Here is a 17540-nt window from a genome sequence, read left to right as displayed (position 1 = left end):
TTTTTAATTAGTAATAAAATGCAGTAAAACGAAGCAAACCCAGCCAGACCCGCGTCCGAACTGTCGGCGCGTCCCCCCCATCCTAGGAAGTCGCGAGGACCGACGCAGCCGCCACTCCGCCTGCGGCCGGGGCTGGGGCGGGAGCAGCAGCGCGACGCGGCGCAGGGGAAGGGTGGGGGGATAGTCACCTCGCCTCCGGGGCCACCTGGGTCCTTTTAAAGTGTCCGGGGTGCGGGCCCCGGGCGGGAGCGCCGAGCACGGAATGTTTTCTTAAAGGGCCAGTTCCGAGCTGCGCTGAAAAGGGGAGGGGGGAAGAGGGGGCGGGGGGGGGGAAGAGATAAGTGAGATGAAGACCGGGAAGGCCGAGGAGAGCCCCCCAATCCCGCGCCGAGGCGGCGGCGGCGACGGCGGCGCGACGATGAGGATGATGAATACATTGCAAAGTTTTTTTGGCCCCGGCGAGGGGTGTCAGATTGAGTGCTCTGTGCGCATGTGCGAAGGTGTCCAAACTGACAATGCTGGGGAGATGAAGATAGTGTGTAGCTGCTTCTGGACTCAAGGAGGAGGAGAGAGATTCCGCGAGCCGACACCATGCGATCCAAGGCGAGGGCGAGGAAGCTAGCCAAAAGTAAGTCTCCCGCGCTCGGCCGCGCCGCGCCGCCGGGTCCGGGCCGCGGGGCCGGGGCGCCCGGGCCAGGGGTGCGCGTCGGGGCGCGGCCGGCGCGCCTTGGGCTCCCGGCCCTCGGATCGGCCGCGCGGCCCGGGGGCTGCTCCGCCTCCCGCGCTCCGGGGCGGCCGGGCTCGGCGCAGAGGCTCGGGGCGCCCGGGCCGCGCGCTCCCCGAAGGCGCCGGCCCCCTCCTCGCGAACCCCCTCCCCCCCCCCCCCAGTGTCAGGCGCTCGGGCCCGGGAACCCGAGGCGCGCGGTGGGGGCCGGGGAGGGGGGCGGAGGGGGAGGGCTGGGGGTGGAGGGGAGCGAAAAGCGAAAGTTAGCGAAAAGTTGACGAAAGGGGAGAGCAACTTTTTCCTCCTCGCTCGCTCTCTCCCTCTCTCTCTCGGAGTGGCTCTCAGTCCTGGTCAAATCATATTCCGGGCTTTTGAAATAGTGGGCGCTAGAGCACCGCCTTTGGCGTCCGCCAGCTGGGCGCAGAGGAGGGAGACCCCGAGCCGGGGAGGGGGCGGAGGAGGGGGCGCGGGCCGGCGTCCACCCCGCTTCACCGGCGCAGGGGCAGGGGTGGCGGCGGCAGGACAGCCTCGGCCACTTGGGGAGCAACATGGAGACGTTTTCCTGGGCTTGGAACTGTGGTCGGGAAGTTTATTCCCGACCGGTGCCCCGCGCGGCGGCGGGCGCTCCTCCGTGACTCGGGCAGCCCCGGCGCGGGCGCCTCCGGCGGGAGGGTCCCCGCGCGGACGCCTTCCGACCCGCTGCCGCCGCCGCCCTCGGCCCCGCTCGGCCCCGCGCGGCCCCTCCTGCCCCTTGTCGCCCGCACAGCCTCGAGACCCGGCGGGGACAGAGCTGCCCCCGGCGAGGCTGCCCGGTCCCCGGTCTTACTTTCTCTTTCGCTCCGTCTCGGGCCGAGCCCCAAGCTCCGCGCGCCCAGCCCGCCGCCGGCCGGGTCCTCGCCGCCGGCCCGGTGCGCCCGCCGCCCGCCCCGCCACCCGCCGCCGCGCCTCGGGGCCACCCGCGCGCCCTCTGCTCTCCGACCGCGGGCGCCATCGGCTGAGAGGCCCGCGGGCCCGGGACCGCGGCCCGGGAAGAGGGCAGGTGGGAGCGGCGGCGCCGCGGCCATGCGAGCGCGGCTCCCGAAGCCCGGCCGAGGCCCGGCTGCAGCGAAGCGGCGAGTGCCGCGCGGAAAGGAGCCGGCGCCGCCCGTTCTGGTCGCCCGCTCCTCCGCGGGCCTCCCGCCCACCCACGGCAGGAGCGCCGGGCCCGCTCCCCTCGGGATCCCTGCCGGACCAACAGGCCGTTCAGCCCGCTCCTCTTCCGCCTGACCCTGCCCGGCCGAGCCTCACCGCACCAGGGCTGAGCCCCTAAGCGTGAGCCTGGTGGGCCAGAAACTCCCGATACTTTTCCGAAGAAGTTCTGCTCCCTTGGTTGGGTCGGCCCGGCTCCCCCGGACAGCGGCCCCTCGGTGGTAGGCCATGCATCCGCAGCCAAGCACCGGGGAAAAGCAGCTCCCCGCTTCTGCAGGAGGCCCCTGGAGTCCCCCGCGGCTGTGTGGGCTCCTCCTTGAGGTGCCCCTTTCCAGCTTGTCTCCTCCGCCCCAGACTCAGGGCCTCGGCCTCCTCCATCTCCCGTGACCTCTGGCCCCTCTTGGTGCGAACAAGGCCCCAGTGTTTTGTGGCTGGTGCGCCAGGGCTGTGGGCCTGCTACCTGTGTGCCCGTGGGCCTCGGGGCGTGGGTGTTCCTGTGCACGTTCGGGTCTTGTCTGTGAGCGCAGCGGCTTCCTCAGAGCCTCGGCCCTGGGCTGCAAGCTGCCCGGGTCAGGCTCTCACTGGGGAAGGGCCTGAAGCTGGAGCGAGAAGGGGGAAAGTGCCGCGCTCTCGCTGGGCCTTCGCCGCACGGAGAGGCCGGCTCAGTGCCCCCAGCACAGCCCGGGAAAGAGCGGAGCGTCCCACACCCGGCGGCCAGCCGTCTGGACCTCAGCTCCCTCCCTGTCTGCTCCACCCGGACAGGTGGGGAAGGTGGCCCTGGGCGGTTCTTCTCAAAACCTAGAATGGGTGCCTGGCGGCCTCCTGCAGCCTTGCCCTGAGGCCAGAGCACCAGACCCGAGGGTAGGGCAGAGCACAGGTCTCCCTTTCTCCTTGGTGAGGAAACGCAGGAGCAGAGCAAGCGTGTCAGTCCTAGACCCCGCTGAACCCATCCTGAGCGCGCACTGGAAACCGCTCTCAGCTGGGACAACCACCCCCATCCGTCCCCAAGAAGGTGGCCCAGGCCAGTCCCGGGCCACGCTGCCTGCCTGACACAGAGCACAGGATCTGTGGAGGAATTTCATTTCATTGGACAATATTTTAAGCAGATGTGGACGTCCCTGGGGACCTGACTCTATTACCTGAACCTGAGGCAGCAGGACAGCCCCAGGGCTGCCGAGAGAACCTCGCCCTCCAAGCCAGGGTCAGGGGCTGGGGAAGAAGGGGAGGTTATGGGTCATGGTTATGGGCCAGTTTGCAGGGCTGGGCTGTGCATGAAGCTGTGTGTTGGGCCAGAAGGGCAGCCTGGTCAGTGAGTGTCACCCCCGGAGTCCGAACTTGAGGGCTGCCCCAGAGGGCGCCTCTGGGGCGGTGATTTCGTTTGTGTTTCCTAGGACCCCACTCCCGGGGGTCTCCCGGGCTGGGCCTGCATGCTGACTGAGCTGGCAGTGCCTCTGGCCCACGCCGGGGGCTCCGAGTCCAGCTTTCCGAAGGCAGAGGCCGCTGCGGTGCTCAGCACCTCGTCAGCGTGAGCCTAGGCAGCTGGGGGCAGAGGGAAGACAGGTAGGTCCTGGGTCCCCTCACACTGGCCAGGGCACTGCAGGGCCTGTGGGGAATGGGGCTGTCCCTGCGCCGCATTTCAAAACAAAATGCCTAACAAAAGCTCTGTGTCTCTGCCACTGTTGTGAGCCAGGTGGGCAGGTGGGGGGGTCAACACAGCCAACACGCCCTCCTGGCCTCCTCATCACACAGCTGGGGGGCCCTGTGCAGGGGAGGATGTGCTCCCAGAGACAGCGTCCAGCCCCGGCCCCCATTCGAGCCCCCCCAGACCTGATCACCATGGACGTGGTCGACAACTAGACAAGACATATTCCAGGCCTGGGGAGAGTGTCCTCGGGACAGCTGCCGCCTCGCGCCTGGGGTGGAGGTGGGGGGCTGCTACCTCTGCTCCAGGGAGGACTCCTGTGTCTGGTAGGTGCCCTCAGGCGTGATGTGTGCGAGGAAGGTGTGTGTGTGACAGGGTGCAGGGAGTCCCGCTGCAGGCTGCGCTCCTAGGCGGTTCCTTCTCCCCAGCCGAAACCAGCCCGGCTCCGCTTCGCGGGGCCCTACCCTTCTCCCACCCGCCAGGGGACGTCTGCCCCTTCCACCAGTTCTCTCCCCCCAAGCCAGGACGGCAGCCTCTGGTCTGGACGCCTGGGAGGGCAGCAGTGCCAGGAAATGTCCGGCAGGAGTCGACCGTCTCACCCCGCTTCGGGCGAAAACGCTGAGGCCGCGGTGAGGGGCGGGGTGCAGGGCTGGCGGCCAAGGCCAGGTGCCCCGCGGCAGTGCGCTGAGTGCCTGCGGGGCTCTGGCTTCGCCATTGGCCCCGCGGGTGTGCCTGGGCGCCCAGGCCTGTGGGCGGGGGTGGATGCGAAGTCCTGTCGGTGGGCTGACCTCCGAGCGGGCTCCCAGGGGAAGGGCATTGGTTGTGCCCTAAGGTCTCTACCACGGGACACCGACCAGGCCACCCTGCACCTCCTGTTGGCTGCTGGCACGGAGCAGGTGCGCGCTGGGCCGCCCGACCCTCCCTGCCCCCGTGGCTCCCTAGACCCTTGAGTTCCCCTTCTGGGCACAGCACGGGGCAAGGGACCTGGACCCGCCGTTTCTGTTGGGCGGCCGGGTGTTGGCGGTGGGGCCAGCCGGAGGCTCCCCCCACTGGGCCCCTAGGGGGAGGCCGCCAGCTCGCGGGCCGCTGTAGGCTCGATTAGCCCCCTGTTTTATTCAATTAGGAGGCAATTAGGGATCCTTGGGGGGCTGGGGCTGGTAATTAAGGTGATGTATAATTAGAGTTTCAACAAAAATTATCCAGGATTAAAAATCTTTTGAATAATTTCGTTTAAAAATTTCAAATAGCATTAAAGACAATTTATCAGGTTTTGAATCAAACCCGTGTAACAAGTCTTGGACGCTACGGCTTGAGTATCGGGTGCAGGCGGACAAGGGACACCCCGAACACTGTCCCCTGTGGGAAGGAAACTTGGCGAAGGGACAGAGGAGCCGGGCCTTGCTGCGCGGCACAGCGGTGGTCGCGCGGATGCCCCTTGCCCAGGGCTGCAGACCGTGCGGGCTGGCTCGGCCCGGGGGCCTGGGGACCCCGGGCTGAGCCAACATCGCTGCAGCCCCTTGTTCTCCGTGTACAAAGTCCCAGTAACTACCGCGGGCGCAAAAGGCGCTGCCTGCCCTCTACGGAGCCCAGCCGGTTCGAGGTGGTGCCTATGGCCCGGAGCCCTTCACCCCACCCCAGCCAGCGGGAGCAGCGCCCCCCTCCTCCTCCAGGGCCGTAATGGGCCCCAAGGGTCTCCTCCTCTTGGTTTCCTGGACGGAGAAGGGCGGGCTCCGTGCTCCCAACTCCCGACTCTTGACCCTGACCCAGACTCTGCGGGCGGCAGGCCCGTGTCCCCATCACAGTTGCTTAGCAGATCTGGGCACAGAGAGTCAAGAGAATGCTCCGGGAGCCTGGGTCGAAGTCAGGGTGGTGTGGGGAGGGGGGAAGATGGGGAGGGAAACCGAAGCGCAAGGTAGAGGTCAGGCTTTGCAGGATCAACCCTGCATTCTTCCTGGGATGCCTCCAAGGGCCCAGCTTTGCCCAAGGTGGCGCATTGGTTCTGTGCATTTACCCCGTGCACCTGCCTTCCGAGGGGCCTGAACGGGCTGCTGCCCTATCTGCTGCCCCTGTCCCTGTCACTGCCCAAGCCTCCCGGAGACAGGAGGGGGGGGTCCAGGATCCTGTAAAGACACACTTGGTCCACTTACTGGGAATGACTCCACTCCCCTTCATTGACCTTGAAGAGGGAATTTGGCCTCGTGGGCACCACTTTTAGGGGTAAAAAAAAATCGCAAACACAGAGAGGTCAAGTCGCCCATTCGAGGTCACACAGCAAGTTAGGGATGAAACTGAATGCCACTTAAGTAGTGCTCCCGGCTTTTTTATTTCGCATACCCTCCCCTGCCCCCTTCCTTAGGGCACTGCACGCTGTAGTTAATTCCATAGGATTTTCTTTTTTTATATGTCAAGGTTTAAGCATTTTCCCAAGGACAGTGCTTAGCTTGAAACAGGTCTGGTTTTCAATAGCAAGTAAGACATCAGTGTCCCTACAGCTTGTGAATGCAACCAGCGAACTGTGTCCTCAGCCTCCCCCAGACTGGGTGTTCTTTGCTGGGGTCTGGGCTCTCCTGCTGCTCTCCCTCCCCAGGCGGGGCAGCACGCTTCGCCCGGGCATTTCCAGCCCCAGCCCTTGGCTCTGGGTGTCCTCTGCCAAGGGCAGGTGCAGAATGGCTCAAGTGTGGACCAGGGTCAGCCTCGCCTGCACCCCCCACCCCCCCCATGTACTGCCTTTTGCCTGACCAAAGGCAGGAGATGTATGGCCTTGCCTGCTTACCCTCCCACAGCAACCCCAAATCTGAAGGGAAATAATCACCGCCCCTCCCCCCAGGCAATCAGGGAGAGGTGGAGCGGCTGCCGTGTGGACCTGAGCCACCGGGCGGAAGGAGACCGCCGCTGTAGTTGCCGGTCCCGCCCTGAATCTGCCGCTGTTCCTTAATCCTGGGCACCTTGCTGGCTCCCGCCAGGGCTGCGGTACTCCCTCTAGGCTGGCCAGTGCTCCTGAGCCCTTGTGGGCCCCAGGGCGATGGGGAGGGCCTCTTCCTGCCCTACCACTCTCTCTCTTGGGGTTTCTGCCATCAAATCCTTGGCTGGCCCGCCTGGCCGGCCTCTCCCGAGACTCAGGAACAATGCCCTGGAGCTCACAGAGAGCGGTGCCTCGGCTCCGAGATACATATTTGTTTAATAGTTAACATTCTGTGCAAAAAAGGAGGGAAGTCAGATTCTGGTGAAGGCTTTGCTTATTTTATATCCACTATAACTATTTCTGTCCATGAAAATTGGCTTAATTATATCAATGGAATGTTTCTTTTTCAATTCTGTATGCAATTAGTCCATCTTGCTGGCTGCAATTTATTTTAATAAAAAAATAAACCAGTGGTGTGTTCAGTTCCTCGTCCCCTGGGGACAAATGCGATTGGTGTGTTTAATTTCATTAACTACAATGCGGCCTACTGGAAAAATGTATAAAATCAGCTTTATACAGCTTAAACACTGGCATTTGAAACAAATCATTATTGCATTAGCTGTCACACTGGTAATTCTAGAATCTAAGGAAAAAAATATATTATGGCTGTTTTTATAACCCTTTGCAAATGCACTGTTAAAATAATTTATAATCATTTTAAAACATGGCTGGGTCCTGGTGAATATTTTACCTCCTCTGAATTGGGCTCTGCGTTTCCCGTGCCCATTTTACATACTGATGTCTGAGCCATTTCCAACCCCAATACGCGTCTTCCAGGGTGGAGCCAGGGGACCCTGTCCTTAAGCAAACGCCATAACATGAGGCACCTTTTTATTCCGGTCTGGCCCCGTCTTGGTCTCCAGGTGAACTACTTGCTGTAGCGTCAGACTCATCTGAAAGAGGCCTGGGGCCGGAGGGGAGACCAGAGGCTGATGCCGCAGAGCCTCCCCCCCCCAGCACCCCCCTACCCGTGGTGGGCGGAGGAATCCAGAAGCAGACGGGTTTTAGGGCTTCACTGGCCTGGGAGGAAAGCATCCCAGGGCCCGAGTTCCCCACTCAAACTTGGGAAAGTGAGGCACAGCGTTTGCTCTGCTTGCCCCCCCCCCAACCCGTGCTCAGGAAGGGAGAGAGCCGGTGACCCCCCCGCATACACTTGTTTCTGAACCCGACCTGAGGGTTCTCTGCAAATTCCCGGGACTCAGGCTGCTTTTCGTGACAGCACGCTTCCGGGTGCCTTCAGTCCGCACCCCTCGAGGTGCAGAGGGGAGGGGCGTGAGGGAGCAGCGCTCTCCCAGGAGTCTGGCCCAGCCCGAGCCAGGGACTCTGCCTGCGAGGCAGGTGATGGCAGGTGCTCTCTCCTCCCTCCCTCGAGCCAGGGACTCTGCCTGCGAGGCAGGTGATGGCAGGTGCTCTCTCCTCCCTCCCTCCCGTGGCCATGTGCCTAGACGTGCTCCGAGGGATCTGGGAGCGGGGTGCTGGGAGAACCCCAGGGCTCCTCGGATGGCTCCTGTCCCTCCTGTGCACTTCGAGGTGACCTGAGGCCCCTGCCGGGTGGGTGCTGGCTCTTCCCAGCGTGGAGGTGGACAGGGAAGGCGTATGGCTGCCAACGGGCAGAGACGCTTGGGCTCAGCCTGGCCCTGGGCTTCTTCCAGAGTGTTTGTTCCCTCCCACCCAGGTAGCACCGTGGGGCTTAAGAGGAGGAAGAGGCCCCAGTCAGCTTGGTTTGAGGTGGGGACCAGACTGCTGCAGACATGAGGGCTTCCCAGGTCCCCCGGTGGATTCTTAGGGACCTCCGGGAGACGCACCTGGGCACTTCTGGCCGTACTAAGGGCTAACCCCTAGCCCTGCCCCTCGGCCTCCCGACTCACCCGGATGGGTTTACGCAGATTTGATCTCCTCCTGCAACAGGTTTATATTCTCCAGTGGATTCCAATCCGGGTGATGGTGGGGCATCGAGGGGGACACGGTCACGGTCACCGCGTCCTTAGGTCTGAAGGCCCTGCCTGCTCCTCAGGAGTGTGGCCGGTGGCGCTGGGTCTCCCCACACCCCTGACTCCATATGTCCAGGGTAGGCCCTCAGGACTGTGGTTTGCTTTCCATTCAACGTGCTGCCGAGTCGAGACATAACTGGCTTTGTCTACTTTCCTACTTTAGAGGGAAAAACAAAGCCGAACGCTTCGTGCAGAGAGCAAGCCCCAGCCCTGGGTGCTGCTCTCAAGGCCTCCCGTGGGACAGGCCTGTCCCTGGGCCCAGAGCCCCAGCACCCCCTTCACTCTGGCTTCCTACTGCGTGTGCCCCACTCCTGGATCCCACATCCCACCTGCTGCCACCAGATCGGCTCCTCTTACTGCCTTTTCCCTGAGTGCTTGCCCTCCCACCACCACCCCAAATACCCACGTGCATCTGATTTTACTCGCCCCCCCCCCCCAGCCTCCAGCAGGCATGCTGCGTGGAAGGTTCTGGAAGGGTGCAGAATGATGTCTGGTGGGGTTCTGGGGCCGGGTGGGGGAGAGGCAGAATTCCCATTCCCTTCAGGCAGGCAGTGAGTTTGGGGTTTACCCCCTTGGTCTGCTTGGGGAAATGCTATGCTGGCCTCAGCCTCCAGAGCCTCCCTGGACTCACCTGGGGTCGGGGGGTGCATAGGGAGAGCGTGCAGGCCTGCAGGTATGTGCCCGCCCGCCCGAGGGTGCGGCCCCCCCACGCGCTGCTGCTCTGTGCGCCCCGGCCTCCGTGAAGCCCTCCGGCTCAGCCGGTCTGCCTGCTCCCGCAAAGGGCTCTGCGGGCTCTCGCTGTGCATGGCGTAGTCGTGGAGTAAAACACACACACGGGTCCTTAGCTCGTGGCTTTATTTTCAGACCGAGCAGCGCGGGTGCCTGGGTCTGATTCGGCCCCTCTGACCTGCAGCCAGATGCTAGCCAGCACCGAGGCCAGTCACTCCCTCCCGCTGCCTCCCCGTCCCTTCTCCATCCTTCGGCTCTTGGCATCTGCCAGCTCTTCTCTCCTCAGAGGCTCCCCAGCTCCTGGAGGGGTCAGGGTCTTCTGTTTGTTTTAGGGGCTCCGAGCCATCTGTCCGTTCCTTCCTGCCCCTGGAGCGGAGCATGCTGTCCTTGGGCCTACTGTGTGCAGGGCTCTGAGACATGCCTGAGGGCCCCCCACGGCTGCCCAGCTGTGGGCCGGCCCCCCAGAGATGGGCGTGGTCACGTCATCACACTCGGGGCAGCGTGACGAGTCTGGGGGCCACAGGTCCTTGCCCTGCAGTCTGAACTTCCGTGTCCAAGCCGTTTGAGGAGAAAGCCAGATCAGACCAACGGGCTGTCCCCACCGCTTCTGGGGGGCAACCCCCTCTTGGGCATCTCTGGCCTTGCGTCAGTGCTGGGGGGGGTGGCTGGACTGCCAGCGAGCGGGTCTATTTCAAAGTAGACAGGCCAGAAGTGGGGGCGAGAGGGAGGGATGCTTGGAGAGGAGCTTTGCCCGTTTGTCTGCTTCGGTGGGTCTGTGTTTTGCATTCAGTGGCTCCCTTGAGGCGTGTGCGCGTCTCTGGCACCTAGGGCAGGCTGGGCATCTCCGACACTTCGGCACGGGGATAAAACGCCCGGGTCGACGCGTGATGAATGGGGACTCGCTGTGGCTGGGAGCTCTTTCCTGTGACACAGTTTAATCCCCGTGTCTATATTCAGAAGCTAGCAGTCAATATTACGCTGGAATATGGATTTACATAATAGACTCCCATCGCTCCTTCTGGTTGCGTCTCCGAGGGAAAGGGGCCTGCATTTAAAAGCGCTCAGACATTTGTATCTGCTCAATGGGCTGTAACAGCCTCTTCAGAGAGGCCGGGCCACATCGGTCCATAAAACACTTAAACAAAGACCGGAAATTATGCTCACCGGAGGAGCCCAAACGGTGGCCACGGGAGAGCCCGGCTGGCCCCGGGCAAGTGCGGGGTGTCGACCCTCGTGTGCCCCCCGCGCCTCCTCCCTCCTGCTGCAGAGCCTCTGCCCCCCCGGCACGCAGGGCCGTCTGATGACGCTCCTCCGGCAGGTCAGGCGAAGGTCCAGACTCGGGCCACTTCCCAGCATGCCTGTTTTTGCCGGGCAGCCCTGCTCCTCGCTCAGTGCCGGGAAGCGACGTGCTCAGGTCTTTACTGGGTTGGAAATCCGCATCTTGGGCTTGTGCAGACCCGACGACTGTTTCAGGCCCCCCTTCAGCAGTGGCTGTTGGTCACCCCTGCTGGCCCACCCCGAGCATGAGGGGGTCATCAGGGTCAAATCTCGAGGGGTCCTGGGCCCTACTTCTGGGGCTTTGGTGGGGGGAGGGCACCATGCTGCCGAAAGGCCCCGGGTCCCTCTCGGAGGGGAGCTTGTAAGAACGTGTGTAAGGTCAGCTTGTACGGAGCCGCTCTAGGCCGTGGCACCCGGCACGGGGCGCGGCGTGTCCACCAGGCTGGGCCAGCGTCCTCTAGGCTGCCACCTGCTCATTCCAAGCTGCTTCCCGGGGGGAGCTGGCCTCCCTTGCAAACTTCTCCCAGCTCTTATTCCTGGGAAAGCCAGTGCATTCTTGAGCCGCCTGAAAACCGGGGGGGGGGGGGGGGGGGGGCGTTTCTGTGGGCCGGAGCCGCTGCGGCTTAAGGCAGACACGGCCCCTGGCACAGCCCCTTCATCCTGCCTCTGTGCGGGGATGGTCTCAGGGTGTGCAGACCCGTCCACGCATGTGCAGCTGTGCACCTGCATGCGAGCGTGGGGCCGATGTCTGCGTGAGACTTACCCTCAGGCTCTGCTTTTTGCTGTCCCGTCCTGGCCCACTTGTGCTTTGCACGGAGCCCCCCACACTGCTTGCTTCTTCGCGGTGTCTGGAACCGTGGCCGCGGGGCCGCGGGGCCCAGAGCCGTCTGCAGCTGGCTGTTGTGGGAGAAGGCAACAGAGAAGTTCAAAGGTGGAGAGCAGGCAATCTGCACGCACTTCCCTGCACGTTTATAACCCCCCGGAAGAAACAAAGGGGAGAGGGAGCTGTTTGGATAATCCTGGGCCCTAGCGCTCACATTGAGAAAAATTAGGGCCTCTTGAAAAATGACAGAATTATGCCGCAGTGTCAGGTTCCAAGATAATGATGTGTCTGTGTGCGAAAATATTAAATTGCACTAACACGCCTGTGAGCACCTCTCTGAATAGGGTATTCAGTTCCCAGCTCGGGCTGAGCGTAGGGCCAGTGACTGACAGAATACAAATGGTGCTGTAAGACGTGGGGGCTCCAGCCGGACTCTGTCTTCCCGACCGGGTTCTCCATCTCGGCCCATCCAGCCCTCCTTTACTTTAATGGAACAGCCCGGCAACATGGCTAATTATTTATTTATCACGTTAGCAGGAGGAAAAGCTGTCAGAGAGAGATCGATTTTTCCCTGGAAGTGATTTGACGTTCCTCTAGAGCTGAGGCCACCGAGCTGTGCTGGGTGCTGTCCGCAGACCTCCCGAAGTTCGTCTGCGACTCTGCCCCAGTCCGTGCTTTCACACGCGGGGCGCGGGCACGGGCCCTGAGCCTCGGCACGGCCGGCTCTCTTTCTCCCCAGGAGGACTTGTCGCGGATTTCTCTTCGGAGGAGCGCATTTGACGTCTTCTTCCGGCCCAATGGAATCTGAGCAGCAACAAGTCAATCGGGGACGAGGGGAGACTTTGCGGGTCTCCACCGGGCCCGTGGAGACCTGGCGTCTCTGAGAGCGAGCCGGTGCCATGGGGGCCCCCGTCCCGACTCGGGGAGCTCCCAGCCGCGGTCGGGGGCCGGTGCGTGTGCGCGTGACGGGCAACGGTGCGGTTTGGCGGCTGCACGTTCACTGCCGAACAAAAGGACTACACAGGCCGCTGGAAGCAAGTCCTCGGAACCCCGGGGGCAGAGCGCCGGCCCAAGAGGGGCTCTCGTTTCTCGGCTGCAAGTCAGAACTGCAGAGCAGAGGCCCCGGAGTCTTAACTTTCTCTCCATCGAAGGTGTTAATCTTACCTACGCAGGTTAGATAAAGCCGCTCAAGCTGTTTGTTGTTGAATTTCATCTGCTAATTACGGCAGCGGACTTGGTCCAAGGCCCGTCCGGGCCGCCCCCCGGCCCCCACAGCTGGCAGCCCGCACAGGGGTCCTTCTTTGCTGTAACCCAAGTGCTCCCTAGCCGGGGTTTTAGGTTGCCTCCCGAGGCTGACAGACTACCCTCGTTGGAGGGGAGGGGCCATGGCCATGAGGGGGAGAAGGCCAGCTCTGTGGCAGGGTCCTGTCTGCCCCTGGGGGCCCCTCCTTGACCCCCAGACTCCGCTTGGCACCGTGCGGGAGAGGGCCGGGGCAGGGAGGAATGCGGCTGTGCCTTTTCTGACAAAGAACCACGATTCTTTATTCACCGGCCATAGAATAATCCTTGGCCTCCTGTGCGGGGCCTGTGGCTGGGAGGGGGGCGGGTAGTGGGCCGCAGGCGGCTCTGGGAGGCCGGCAGTGGGCTCTGCAGGACATCGGGACCTCCGCGCCAGAGCCGAACCTCCTGGGGAAGCAGGCTCGACCGTCACTGGGCGGTGGTCACCTGCAAAGGGGCACAGTCTGGCCACAGGGTGCCTGGGAGGGCCACCTGGGGGCCACGATGACGTCTCCCCTCCAAGCCCCTGACACTCACTGGTCTGTAAAAGCCAAGCCAAGCCGAGCCATCCCCTCCCTGCCCGGTCCAGAGGCAGAGGTCCTCAGATTGGGCCAGCAGCCAGGGCGGGGGCGATGGATGGGGACCACCCCTTGAGCATCACCCCTGCACCCCTCAGGTGGGAGGCCGGGCCTGCTTGTTCTCGAGGTTCTTCAGTCAGAGGGCCACCAGCCCCAGGCCTCAGAGTCGGCCCTTGGTCTTCACTTCCCGAATTCCTAACGGGAGAAGCGGCTCCATCGTCTTCATTGACCTTGGACGAAGCCGAGGGGCTTCATGGGCCACCTGCTGGCCGAGTGCTGCTGTCCCCGGGGGGTGGGGCTGTGCCCCCAGCAAAGGGAAGGTGGTCAGGATGGTCTCAGGGGGTGCCCCAGGGGAGACCCCCCCGCCCTTTGCAGTCTTCAGGAGTGAGCAGGCCCCCCTGAGGTCCCGCAAGAGCATCTCTCGGTCAGCCTGACCCTCCATCTGCAGTCACCCTTGGCTCAGGCTGAGAGAGACGGACAGCTGCTGATAAGCAGAAACCCCAAAGGTGACCGGACCCCAACCTGCTAGGCTCCAAGGACCGTCTGCGCAAGGAAGCCCTGGCCGAGGGAGAGTTTAGCTTTAGAGAAGCAGAGGTGGGGACCCCGAGGCAGCATTGTTCGTCCTTACCAGGGCTGGACCGGGGGACACGCAATGGTCACAATCATGGTGCCTTTGTCCCTGCAGGTCAACTCCTGGGCTCCCCGACCTATGCCATCTCTGCTGGGTCAGGACAGAGCAGGGACCAGCAGCCAGTGCCCCTTGCCCTCCTTCCCCGACACCTTGGGCCTGCCTTGCCATACTGGGGGTGTTTGTCTAGATCAGGCGAGGCAGACGTGGATGGCCAGCTCTGCCTCTGTCCCTTCTCAGCCCGAAAAGGGCCGGCCTGGTTGGAAGGATGCAACTCCATCCATGTGTCCGATGGGGGCCAGCCTCACACCCCTTTTCTCCTCTCCAGGGCAGGATGCTCCCGGTGGCCCCTTGCCCGACAGCTATGACCGGCTCGGGTGGGACGTGGGGCGAAAGGCCAAAGGCACGTGAATGTGGTATTATTGCTATGATGTCTGCAGGGTCCAGGCTATCTTTGTCAGCAGCTGTTTTGGGTTTCTGGAACTTTCTTGCACCTGGCAGGTCTGTGTGGGCGTGTGTGGGGCAGAGGGGTCTCGCCAGGGGGGCTCTGGGGGAGGCCTGCAGATTGAGAAGCTCGTCTGAAATGATGTGATGATGGGAAGTGAATGAAGCAGAGACGTACGGGTCAGGCGGCCCTGCAGGCCCGCACGGTCCTGGCTGGAGGCGCTGGGCCCACTGTTGTGGGGATGGTTGGAGATTGTCAGGGGGCCTCGGGCCGCTGTGCTGTCAGTGTCTTCACTGGATTTGGGGACTCTGTCCTCCAAGCTTCCAGGAGAAGAAGAGCCGGGGACCGTGGTGAGCCGCCCTGTGGGACCCAGAACACAGCACCAGCCAGAGCGGAGGTTAGAGTCTGAATTCTGTCTTCTGGGGTCTTTTGTTTAGCTTTGTGTCAGAGGATTTGGGGGTACTGAGCAGCAGGTGCCAAACCTAGAAGAGGGGAAGCTGTTTCTCCTCCCTCTGCCGTTGTCTGGCTGACGTTCTGACTTCTGGGAGTGAGTGTGCACACGCAGAGGGTCGAGTTTAGGACTTGCTCAGGGTCCGCGGGACAGTGGGGCTTTCCTGTAATCGGTTCGTGTAGGCACTGCCATGCACATACGTGCACACGCGTCCGTAGGAACGCACCCCCAACAGTGCACACGCGCACACGTGCACACATTATGCACATGTAGGCATGCTCACGTGTGCACACGTATGTGTGTAGGCATGCTCATGTGTGCACATGTATATGTGTGCAGGCATGCTCACACGTGCACAGGTATGTGTAGGCATGCTCACGTGTGCACATGTATGTGTGTAGGCGTGCTCACGTGTATGCACATGTAGGCATGCTCACGTGCGCACATGTATGTGTGTAGGCATGCTCACGCGTGCACACATATATGTAAGCATGTTCACACGTGATCACATGTATGCACACGTAGGCATGCTCACGCTTGCACACGTGCATATGTGTAGGCATGCTCATACGTGCACAATATGCATATGTAGGCATGCTTACATGGGCACACATATGTGTATGTAGGCATGCTCACACGTGCACACAAACAGACCCACGCACAGGCACACACTGAGACAACTTACTCAATGCCGTGCGTATATGTGTAACACATGCGTGGACATGCGTGCACACACGTGAAGACTGCTGTGTGTACACATACACACACGTGGCTACATGAACCCGACTCTGGGCTAGTCTCAGGCAATTCAGCAGATTCGTATGTAGACATCAGAGCAGAGCACATTTTTGGTGAGTGAAGGGATCCTTCTCCAGGGAGCTGTCGCTGGGTTTCCTGGCCCCAAAACAAGAGGAGAGGGAGGCTGGGACAGCCGAGTCCAAGCTCTAGCCCGTGGGCACCTGGAGGAGAAAGGGTCTTGGCACCTGCTGGGCCAGGGGACAGGCCTTTCCCTCCTCCCTCGTCGGGGACAGTGGCCCTTGAGGGCCCTGGGGTGTCGGGGGCCCGTCCCTCTAGGTGGGGCAGGGGGTGGCCTCCAAAAGCACCACGGGACGGGCTGGATCTAGTGTCACGCAGACGCAGGAGAAGGGGCACAGCGTCCCCTCTGGCCCTTTCAAAGGGACATTTGATCTGAACCCTGGGGCCCAGTAAGGAGATTCCCGCGAACCAGTGCTGACAGAGTCAAAGCTCTCAGCACTGGAGAAAGCAAGGGGACTCTGGCATGAGGCCCTTTGTGGGATTATCTGCCCCCCTGGGAGGCGTGGAATGCTGGGGGTGAGAGGCCATGGTGATATAGAGCTCACGCAGGCCACCGATAAAGAGGGATGCTTTCTGCGGCCGCTCCATCGCCGAAATTTGAGGTGCAGGCCCGGAGTGGAGGCCGCTGGCCCGGGACATTTGAGCCAGGGAGGCACCGTCCGCTCTGCCCTCGCCCTGGAGAATTTGAGTCCAGGCTGCGTCTGCCCGTGCAGATACCCAGGGCTCCTGTCCGCTTTGAGAACACGGAGTCTGGAGACACTGAGCAGACCGGGCTGTTCCGGGGGTGTCCTGGTGGGTTCCAGCGGCTGCGGGGAGGTCAGGCAGGGAGGCTGGCGGCCCCGGGGTGCCCGTCTGTGAGCTGCAGGTGGAAAGCGCAGGGGTGCCCCCGCTGCAGTTGCTGGCCGGGCTTTGGGGCGCTTGGGGTTTGTCTCCACGGAGCATCCAGGCCCCTTTTCCTGTGCCCTCAGTCCCAGTTCATTCCTGTCTTTGCCAATGGATGCAGGCACACCTAAGTGCTCTAGGGGCTGGTTCCCAGGACCCCACCCCTGACCCTCTCGAGGTCCCAGTAGAACACGCACGTGTGGGTGGCATCGAGGCCTTGAAGAGACGTGGACAGCACTGGGCCACCTGCAGTCTCGGCGCGGTGCTGCAGGGGGCCTGAGGGTCTTCAAGAGCCACGGTGACAGGGTGTCTGCCTTGTGGGGTCGGAATCATCGTGCATCCCAAGGACAAAGCTTCTTCTTGGTACCCAGCTGAGTCTGGGTCAAGCTCAACTCACTGGACATGGATCCACATTGCTCTGGGATGGGGGAGGAAGGAGGCGCCGCCCCAGGGCAAGAGCCAGACATTCCCCCCAGGGAAGTGGATGCGTCCTGATGCTCCGTCCAGGCAGGGGTGACATCTGTGCTCGCAGTCTGACTGGTAGTGGTCAGCGGGACAGGCTTCATGCTCAGAGATGTGGATTCCCTGTGGAATCCCACACCCGCCGCGTGCAAGCTATATGACTGGCTGCTCTCAGCGCTCTAAGCAACGTGTTCCCATTTGAGAAACAGGTGATCCACACCTCGTAGGCTTGTGATTGAATCCAGAACGGGCTTGCTGGTCCCTCTTGGAAATCAGCATCCTGCTCCCATGCCGACTGGCACGGAAAGGAACCGTGGCTGGTCGTCCCTGGGTGCCTGGGGTGAACTTCCCGGTTCATAGGGTGGGCGGGAGGCCCCTGGTCAGGATTTCCCCCCAGGCCTTCAGGGGCTCCAGGTGGGCCTTGCCTGCCGAGAGCTTCTCGAGGCCCAGAAGCGTGTCCAGTCCCGAGAGCTGGCACTCCGTACACGTGGGTTGACTGATGGGGCAGCTTCTCTGGGGCTCTGAGGCTATCTGCAGCTGACCACAAACCTGCCGGCCCACATGGGCCTGGCACCTTCCTGTGTGTTCAGGGGCACCCCTGAAGGCCGCGGCGGCCTGGGCGGCTGGACAGTCACCTCCCACTGGGTCCCTTTCTATTTCTGC

General features: G+C 62.5%; 1 protein-coding gene across 8 annotated transcripts in view; it reads left to right on the top strand.

The window, feature by feature from the left end:
• Positions 1-517: 517 nt before the first annotated feature.
• The window catches only part of PRDM16 (PR/SET domain 16), a 317415-nt gene continuing 300392 nt past the window's right edge, over positions 518-17540 (top strand). For all 8 annotated transcript variants that reach the window (XM_087858580.1, XM_045803488.2, XM_087858577.1 and 5 more), the window contains exon 1: positions 518-628. In XM_087858580.1, the coding sequence (XP_087714706.1) occupies positions 592-628 (37 nt within the window). In that variant the 5' untranslated portion in view covers positions 518-591. The remainder of the gene's footprint in view (positions 629-17540) is intronic.

Source organism: Ursus americanus, chromosome 33, assembly GCF_024610735.1.
Source record: "Ursus americanus isolate L20-20 chromosome 33, mUrsAme1.1.p, whole genome shotgun sequence".
Taxonomy (NCBI): Eukaryota; Metazoa; Chordata; class Mammalia; order Carnivora; family Ursidae; genus Ursus; species Ursus americanus.
This window is presented reverse-complemented; position numbering and strand designations above follow the sequence as displayed.